The sequence below is a fragment of the Coregonus lavaretus genome (assembly GCF_964263955.1).
Source record: "Coregonus lavaretus genome assembly, contig: HAP1_SCAFFOLD_48, whole genome shotgun sequence".
NCBI lineage: Eukaryota > Metazoa > Chordata > Actinopteri > Salmoniformes > Salmonidae > Coregonus > Coregonus lavaretus.
In genome coordinates, this window is record NW_028163311.1 from 3,888,921 (window position 1) to 3,898,980 (window position 10,060).

Genomic DNA, 10,060 nt, shown 5'->3' on the forward strand with positions numbered 1-10,060 from the left:
CCAGGTTACGGTGGTCCGTCAAAATGAGGAAAGGGTGTTGAGCCCCCTCAAGCCAGTGCCTCCACACCTTTAGAGCCTGTACCACGGCTAACAGCTCCCTGTCCCCTACGTCATAGTTCCGCTCCGCCGGACTGAGCTTCTTAGAATAAAAAGCACAGGGGCGGAGTTTAGGTGGCGCGCCAGACCGTTGTGAAAGCACGGCTCCTAAACCGGCCTCTGACGCGTCCACCTCTACCTCGAACGGCAAAGAGGGATCCGGATGCGCCAACACCGGGGCCGAGGTAAACAGGTCCTTCAGCCTCCCAAACGCCCTGTCCGCCTCGGCCGACCACTGCAGACGCACCGGACCCCCCTTCAACAGAGACGTGATGGGAGCTGCCACCTGTCCAAAACCCCGGATAAACCTCCTGTAGTAATTTGCAAACCCCAAAAACTGCTGCACCTCCTTCACAGTGGTTGGTGTTTGCCAATTACGCACGGCCGACACCCGGTCTACCTCCATCTTCACCCCTGACGCAGACAACTGATAACCCAAAAAGGAGACCGACTCCTGGAAAAACAGACACTTCTCTGCCTTCACATACAGGTCGTGCTCCACCAGCCTCCGCAACACTCTACGCACCAGGGCCACATGCTCGACACGGGTAGGCGAGTACACGAGAATGTCATCAATGTACACCACCACCCCCTGCCCCTGCATGTCCCTGAAGATCTCATCCACGAATGATTGGAAAACTGACGGAGCGTTCATCAACCCGTATGGCATGACCAGATACTCGTAATGGCCCGAGGTGGTACTAAAGGCTGTTTTCCATTCATCACCCTCCCTGATGCGCACCAAGTTGTACGCGCTCCTGAGATCTAATTTCGTGAAGAAACGCGCCCCATGCAACGACTCAGTCATGGTCGCAATCAGCGGGAGTGGATAACTATACTTCACCGTAATCTGATTGAGACCACGGTAATCGATGCACGGGCGCAAACCACCATCCTTTTTCTTCACAAAAAAGAAACTCGAGGACGCAGGGGAAGTGGAAGGCCGTATGTATCCTTGTCTCAGAGATTCGTCTATGTAAATCTCCATAGCTTTCTTCTCTTCCTGAGACAGAGGATACACATGGCTCCGTGGGAGCGCAGCTCCTGCCTGGAGGTCTATCGCACAATCCCCCTGCCTATGGGGTGGCAACCGCGTCGCCCTCGCCTTACTAAACGCAATAGCCAAATCCCCATACTCAGGTGGAATGTGCAATGCGGGCACCTGGTTTGGACTCTCCACCGAGGTAGCCCCTACGGAAACGCCCAAACATCTACCCACACACTGAGCAGACCACTCCATCAGAGCCCTCTCCTGCCACGAAATAGCTGGGTTATGGGTACTCAACCAGGGCATGCCCAGCACCACCGGATACGCAGGAGAGTCAATCAGGAACAGCTGAATCATCTCCTGATGATCCCCCTGCGCACACATCCTAAGTGGTGCCGTGACTTCCCTGATTAAGCCCGTACCCAACGGACGACTATCTAGGGCATGAACGGGGAAAGGAACATCAACAGGAATAAGGGGAATCCCTAACGCTAAACAAAACTTTTTATCAATAAAATTCCCAGCCGCGCCTGAATCTACCAGCGCCTTATGCTGGGAATGAGGTGCTACCTGTGGAAAACTTACAGGCATACAAAAATGGGCAACAGTGAGCTCTGGGTGAGTGGGGCACCTACTCACCTGGAGGGAATCCCCAGTGCGGGACCTGTCGTCATCTCCCCTAGGAGGCCATCCCCAGCACCTAGCCGCGGTGTGTCCTCCCCGACCACAGTTGGTGCAGTGGATGGACCCCCTAGCCTGCCGACTCCTCCTCTCTCTAGCGCCAGCGCCCCCGAGCTCCATAGGACACGGCTCGGAGGCGCTGGAGGGTGAAATGGACGGACCCTCCGCAGGACGTCCGCGGGTAGCCAGTAGGTTATCCAGCCTGATGGACATGTCGACCAGCTGGTCGAAAGAAAGGCTGGTGTCCCTACAAGCCAGCTCCCGACGGACGTCCTCTCGTAGGCTACATCTGTATAGATCGATGAGGGCCCGATCATTCCACCCTGCATCTGCCGCTAGAGTACGGAATTCGAGAGCGAATTCCTGGGCACTCCTCCTCCCCTGCTGGAGGAAGACCAGACGCTCCCCCGCCGCTTTCCCCTCCGGGGGATGGTCAAACACCGCCCTGAAGCGGCGGGAGAACTCGTCGTAGGTAATCGTCGTGGCGTCGATCTTCCTCCACTCCGCGTTGGCCCACTCCAACGCTTTTCCGGCCAGGCAGGAGATCAGGGCGGACACGCTCTCATGCCCCGAAGGTGCCGGGTGCACTGTGGCCAGGTATAGCTCCACCTGGAGTAGGAATCCCTGACACCCAGCCGCGGTTCCGTCGTAGGCCCTCGGGAGAGATAGTCGGACTCCTCGAGGTTCCGGCGCTGGAATGGGCGGGCTGGCCGATGGTGCTGGCAGGGAGGGAGGCGGTGGAGGCGTACCCCAGCCTCGGAGGGTGGAAATCACCTCCTGCAGGGCGGTCCCCATCTGCAGGATCTGATCTTGTTGGTCCCGAACCTGGGCCTCCAGTCTCGTCTGGGCTGCTTCGGCTCCTGCTGATTCCATTGATGGTGTGTAATTCTGTCAGGGCGTGCTGTAGGTGCAATGGTGGAATCAAACGCAGGACTCAGAACGATATTCCAAAGGCTTGTATTACTGCCCAAACTAAGGCAAAAGGACAACTTTGCCCGAAGGCGAAAAATACGCACGAAGGCGAAAAGTAACAGCGCACAAACAGGTGCGACAATGGTAACTGCGCACAAACAGGTGCGAAAATACTCCAGCGCAGTGGAGAGAAGCTCAACCGAGCAATACACACAACTGACGGAAAATAATTACACACAACACTAGACAAACACAACGAGAAACTTATAGGACACTAATTACGCCAAAACAGAAACAGGTGTGAAAACAAACAGACAAAAGCAAACGAACATGAAACATACAACGGTGGCAGCTAGAATTCCGGAGACGACGAACGCCGAAACCTGCCCGAACAAGGGAGAGAGGCAGCCTCGGCCGAAACCGTGACAAACAGTTGTCCCTGGGACAAAATTTATTCAGGGTCAAATTATGATCATATAATGTTGAACGGACCGGAAGACGTCTGTGTAAAACAAGCCAATTAAAATCTTTCAGTCTGTTGTCTAAACCTTTTAATTGTGACCGTAGCCAGGTGGAAGGTGATATAGGTAATCGGTCTCTAGGACAACAATTTTCTATCAATTTCACATATAGCAGTCTGTGGTTGATTACATTTTCTTTTACTTTGCAGACAGGGTTTTTCCTTGCCCATTCAACTATTTTCTTAAAATGTAATGGGATAATTTCAGCTTTTGGCTTACTGTTATCCCACTCCACCATAAACCTTAACAGTATGGACAGCCAGAATTTGATTAATATATGATATTTATGTACAGAAGACGACACAGGACAACAAACGTTTGAGTAGAACAACGCATCTAGTTTGAGAGGAATATGAGGGAAATCCCTTCCACCAGCCTCTATAGGCTGGTACATCCAATCTCTCCGGATGTACTCATATCCCCCCCAGAAGAAATTAAACAGTACACGTATGAACATTTTCCTTAGAGACACCGGCATGGGAAACACATATGCAAGGTGGAGTAATGAAGGCAGAATGTCCGCCTTCAGCACTAACACCTTGCCACTAAAAGATAGTCGCCTCACTTTCCACAGTCCCAATCTTTTATTAAGCGAAAGTAGTTTTTCTTTCCAATTAACCATGTCATCTTTAATTTGATTTCCGAAAGATATCCCGAGCACTACCATTGGTCCTGTGCACACAGTCAAACCACATAACTGATCAGATCTCCATTTCCACTGTCCCATATATTTTATTTCCGTTTTATTCTTGTTAATCCTAGACCCGGAGGCAACAGAGAACTCATCAATGACTTTGATAACCTCTTTCAAGCTCAGGTCGTCTTGTAAATATAAAATGGTGTCGTCCGCGTATTGTGAAATTTTTAGAATATCCCCTCCAGGTAATATAATGCCTTTGATGTTGTAATTTGTCCTAATTGCACATGCGAAAGGTTCAATATATAAAACATACAGAGAGAGGGTCCCCCTGTCTGACACCTCGTAATTGCTTGATTACATTTCCAATATTCCCATTAATATTTACTCTGCTTCCCACATTACTATAAAGAATTTTTACCCATTTCATAAAATTCTTTCCAAAACCACATTTTTTCAGAACTCTAAACAAAAACTCATGGTTTACCATGTCAAAGGCTTTTTCCTGGTCCAAATTTACAGTAATAGCTGGCAGGTGCCTTTCCTCTAAATATGCTTGAACGTCTCTGTGCAATTGCAAGTTCCAGGTTAACTTTCTCCCTACCACACCACATGTTTGGTCTAAACCAACAACATATGCCATGGCAGAAGACAGACAATTAGTTATGGCTTTACTTAATAATTTATAGTCTACACACAACATTGTTAAAGGTCTCCAATTTGCTAGTGTCTTGGGGTCTCCCTTTTTGTAAAGTAGCGAGATTACCCCCTCGCACATTGAACCTCCCATATGCTCCAAACCAAAAATAACTCTAAATACTTCCAAAAGATGACATCCAATTAAATCCCAAAAAACTATGTAAAACTCTTTAGAGAGCCCATCCACTCCTGGTACTTTGTTATCTTTCATGCTCTTCAGTGCCATATATATTTCATCTAAATTCAATTCCCCTTCTAATTGGTCTCTAATATCTAAAGGTATCTGCACATCCACACATTTTAAAAAAGTAGTCCCCTTCTCATAATTAATTGTTTGCTTTTGGAATAGCTGAGAAAAGTGCTGGGTAGCGACACCAAGCATGCCATCTCCATCCTCAACCGTCTCCCCGTCTTGATTCAATAAAGCCGAAATGGTCCTCCTCTTTCCCCGTGACTTAATTTGTTAGAAAAAATATGCAGAGCACTTCTCATCATTATCCCATTTATCTTGTTGACTTTTAAACATGAAATCTCGAGCTTTCTTTTCCAAAAAAGGCCTGCTGCTTTTTCTGCAGGTTACACAAGGTGTCTTTATCTAAACCACCACCATTCAAATTACCTTGAATGTGGAGATCTTCTAGTTCGTTCTGCAACTTATAAAAATCTTTGTATTTATTACGTGCTTTATCTTTGCAATAATTCTGAATAAAAATCTTGATTCGTAATTTTGTGCTCTCCCACCAGTCTATGACAGTAGAATAAAATGATTTCATGGTTACACAGCCCTGGAAAAAATACCTAAATCTAGTCTCAAATGTTTTGTCATGTAAAATACCATTATTAATTTTCCAATATCCTTTTCCAAATTCAATTGTTTTTAATTCTACTGTCACAGACAGGCAACTGTGGTCAGAATAAAAAACCGGAGTGACGCATGCAGAGGCCACACCGAGTCCACGCGGAACAAACACATAATCTATGCGGCTCCTAGCGCCCCTGCTGTTTCCCCAGGTGAAACCGGGATCATTTGCATGCGCCACTCTATAAGTATCCACCAAATTATATTTCTCTATTAGGTTTTTTACAAGATGCCCTCCCAGATTACCTCGGTCATATGATACATTAAAATCTCCCCCCATAATAACCTGTCTGTTTGTCATAAAAATAGTGTCTAGGTTGTTCAGCATTTCCCTCATTTCCTTGGGTGTCGATGGTGCATATACAGACGGGAGAACAAGTATTTGATACACTGCCGATTTTGCAGGTTTTCCTACTTACAAAGCATGTAGAGGTCTGTAATTGTTATCATAGGTACATTTCAACTGTGAGAGACGGAATCTAAAATCCAGAAAATCACATTGTATGATTTTTAAGTAATTAATTTGCATTTTATTGCATGACATAAGTATTTAATCACCTACAAACCAGTAAAAATTCCGGCTCTCACAGACCTGTTAGTTTTTCTTGAAGAAGCCCTCCTGTTCTCCACTCATTACCTGTATTAACTGCACCTGTTTGAACTCGTTACCTGTATAAAAGACACCTGTCCACACACTCAATCAAACAGACTCCAACCTCTCCACAATGGCCAAGACCAGAGAGCTGTGTAAGGACATCAGGGATACAATTGTAGACCTGCACAAGGCTGGGATGGGTTACAGGACAATAGGCAAGCAGCTTGGTGAGAAGGCAACAACTGCTGGCGCAATTATTAGAAAATGGAAGAAGTTCAAGATGACGGTCAATCACACTCGGTCTGGGGCTCCATGCAAGATCTCACCTCGTGGGGCATCAATGATCATGAGGAAGGTGAGGGATCAGCCCAGAACTACACGGCAGGACCTGGTAAATGACCTGAAGAGAGCTGGGACCACAGTCTCAAAGAAAACATTAGTAACACACTACGCCGTCATGGATTAAAATCCTGCAGCGCACGCAAGGTCCCCCTGCTCAAGCCAGCGCATGTCCAGGCCCGTCTGAAGTTTGCCAATGACCATCTGGATGATCCAGAGGAGGAATGGGAGAAGGTCATGTGGTCTGATGAGACAAAAATATAGCTTTTTGGTCTAAACTCCACTCGCCGTGTTTGGAGGAAGAAGAAGGATGAGTACAACCCCAAGAACACCATCCCAACCGTGAAGCATTAAGGTGGAAACATCATTCTTTGGGGATGCTTTTCTGCAAAGGGGACAGGACGACTGCACCGTATTGAGGGGAGGAAGAGCATTGAAGATGGGTCGTGGCTGGGTCTTCCAGCATGACAATGACCCGAAACACACAGCCAGGGCAACTAAGGAGTGGCTCTGTAAGAAGCATCTCAAGGTCCTGGAGTGGCCTAACCAGTCTCCAGACCTGAACCCAATAGAAAATCTTTGGAGGGAGCTGAAAGTCCGTATTGCCCAGCGACAACCCCGAAACCTGAAGGATCTGGAGAAGGTCTGTATGGAGGAGTGGGCCAAAATCCCTGCTGCAGTGTGTGCAAACCTGGTCAAGACCTACAGGAAACGTATGATCTCTGTAATTGCAAACAAAGGTTTCTGTACCAAATATTAAGTTCTGCTTTTCTGATGTATAAAATACTTATGTCATGCAATAAAATGCAAATTAATTACTTAAAAATCATACAATGTGATTTTCTGGATTTTTGTTTTAGATTCCGTCTCTCACAGTTGAAGTGTACCTATTGTTAAAATTACAGACCTCTACATGCTTTGTAAGTAGGAAAACCTGCAAAATCGGCAGTGTATCAAATACTTGTTCTCCCCACTGTACATTAATTAACCGAAGACATTTACCCCTCCAATCAATATCTACTATTAAAACCCTCCCGTGTACTGCCGAAAAACTTCCCACTATTTTTAAAAATCCCTATTTCCACATAGAACACCAACCCCTGTAGAATGCACCCCGCCGACACTCCACCTTGACTCTCCCTGAACCCATTCCCTCGTAAATCTCTCCACATCATTTTGATCTTTTAAATGTACTTCTTGTAAAAAACACAGAGAAGCAAATGGAGGACAAATGGGAAAAAACAGTCGCCCTTTTAACGGGGTTCCTAAGCCCTCTAGCGTTTATGCTAGCTATGTTAAAAAGGGACGACATGGGGAAAGGAGGGAAGCAGACAACTATCTAAATATGACATTAATTTCCAGACTCACTTTAAGTACAGTTCCTCGTTAGGAGGCCTGTCTGGGAAACGGTGGTCCCCAGGGGGAGGACTGTCCACAAAGATAGGGGTCGGGAAAACACTTTCCTCCTCAGTCAGTGTGGGTGCTGGAACACCGCTGGGTGCGAGACCGCTGCTGTCGGTAGAGCTCGCGCCTGACAGGGAAAGCAGAGTCTCCTCTGCGCTGCCCGGGTTTCCCGCGCTTTTCTCCTCAGACTCCCCGCTTGCAAAACAACTGAAACGATTCCCCCCCAGGGCGGACTCCTCCGTCGCCGCCATAGGGATGAGTGGGGAAACAGGGCTCATCTGCTTCCTCTTGATAGAGCACTTCCTCCTCTCTCCCACCGTGGTCCAGCTCTCCGGAGCAGAGGGCGCGGTGGGCTCTCCTGTAGCCTCCTCCATTTGCTTGCTCCAGCTCCTGTCCCCCGCTCCGCTCTCCTCATGAGGTGATGATGGCGCCTCACTCCCGCTCTCCTCAGACTCTCGCCGTTCTCTCTCCATCACTAGCTCCTCCACGACCTCCTCAATAGCGCGTAGCTCTATAACTTTTCCCTCATCTGCTCTTTTCCCGCTCACCGCTCTGGCGTAGGAGGGGGCTGCCTTTGGGCAGTGACGGAACAGGTGCTCCTCTGAGCTGCACAGACTGCAGCGCTTAGGCACGGTGCAATCCCTCATTACATGGCCGAGGGTCCCACAGTTTCTGCACCTTGTCTGGGTGCAGGCATCAGCGTGGTGCCCGTACGTGCTGCACTTCCTGCAAAAACGAGGCTGCCCAGCATACATGAGGTAACCCCTGTCTGCACCGATAGAAAAAGACACGGGAGGATGGAGGTAGCCATCATGGCCGCTCTCGTCTTCCTTTAGCAGCACGCGAAACTGCCTCTTCCCTGTCCAGATGCCTAGGGCGTCCTTAATGTCTCTCACTCCTGGCAAGATGGTCACATACCGGCTGAGGTAGCACACTAACGTTTCTTCAGTGACCCAGGGGTTGAACATGTGCACCGTTAGCACCCTCAGATTGTGCCTGCACAGGGACTCAACTTGAAAGTTACTGAGGGCGGGTGCTGTCGAGTTCGCTCGGAAGAGCCCTCTCACCTCCTCCAGCCTGGTGATGGTGTAGAACGACACATCATAAAACTTCTCCGGTGTGTTTTGTTGCAGACAGTGCACATCGTCTGCTGTCAGGCGTAGAGGTCCAAAAAGAACGTCCTTTCCAAAAATAACTCTTTCCATCAACTTTTCTTTTCCAGTCCATTGAAAACGCAGCGTGTTCTTCAGTCCGGCGGCTGCCGACTGTGACGTGGACGATGACGACATCGCTCCACCTTCAGGATCTCCTTGGTACTGCAACTTGATCTTGATCTTAGCCAAAAGTCCGATACTACACTTGATCTTAGCCAAAAGGCCGAGAAGCGATACCGCAATGATTTCAGGAGGAAGGTGCCGTTCTCGGGCACGTCATATTCGATGACGTTTACACAAAACATAGCTCTGTAAACTGTCCACCAAATATCAAAGATAATGATTTAAAGAAAATCTTGTCATAGATTGGGAGTTGATCAACGTTGGGAATAACCACTTTTGACTGTTACAAAGTAACAAATTGGTAGGATCGGAAGTCACGTGGTCATCTGACCTCCAATCGGAAATGACAGAAAGTGTTTATAAATTAAATCCAGATTAACAGCTAAATCGGAATAATAATATATGAAATATGGGTGGGGGAATCAATTTAGAGATAATAATTATGACATAACATTTGATCTTATATCACATATCTCTGGTAGCGTTGATGCCACAAGGGAACTGAAGCAATTGTCCACTTGGTGGCGAAAGTGTTCCACCGACCGTCGCGTTTTCCAAGCAGTCCTGTGTGGTCCATCCAACTACATTTGAATGTTGAACCACTTGACTTCAATACATCATCAACGCAAATAATATGAACAATAAAAATAGCCTGTCTTTATTAATAATACCGTATATGTAAGTTACTTAGTTGGTGTCTTGTGAATCAACTGGTATGCCAATAGGGTTTAATATTCCCCCGGTGTTTTACAAATGTTCCATCCCGAGAATAAATCACTTCTCCCGGGTAACCCGGTATTTTCCGCCAAAACCGGAAGTGTCATTCAAAAGCATTATAACGCTTATAAATGTCTGGATTTGATTATAGCTTTGATCAGCATGAAAATAAAAACCTGATGCTACCTGAGCCTGATCAGACATATATTAAATGCATTTTATGAGCCCTACATTAACAACATTTAATGAGCCCAAGCCCCAAAAAAGGCCAAATGATTGTGTGGTTTCCCAATAGGTCCACCAGGTCCTCACTTACAATGACTGGAAAACATTGT

At 47.4% G+C, this 10,060-nt stretch overlaps 1 protein-coding gene across 1 annotated transcript in view; it reads right to left on the reverse strand.

Annotated features, from left to right (window-relative positions):
• The window catches only part of LOC311118286 (uncharacterized protein), a gene marked incomplete at its 5' end in the record, with an annotated part of 68,183 nt that extends 59,163 nt beyond the window's left edge, over positions 1 to 9,020 (reverse strand). The window contains 2 exons of the mRNA XM_084193114.1: positions 7,696 to 7,926; positions 8,191 to 9,020. Of these exons, the coding sequence (XP_084049240.1) occupies positions 7,696 to 7,926; positions 8,191 to 9,020 (1,061 nt within the window). The remainder of the gene's footprint in view (positions 1 to 7,695; positions 7,927 to 8,190) is intronic.
• Positions 9,021 to 10,060: the final 1,040 nt, after the last annotated feature.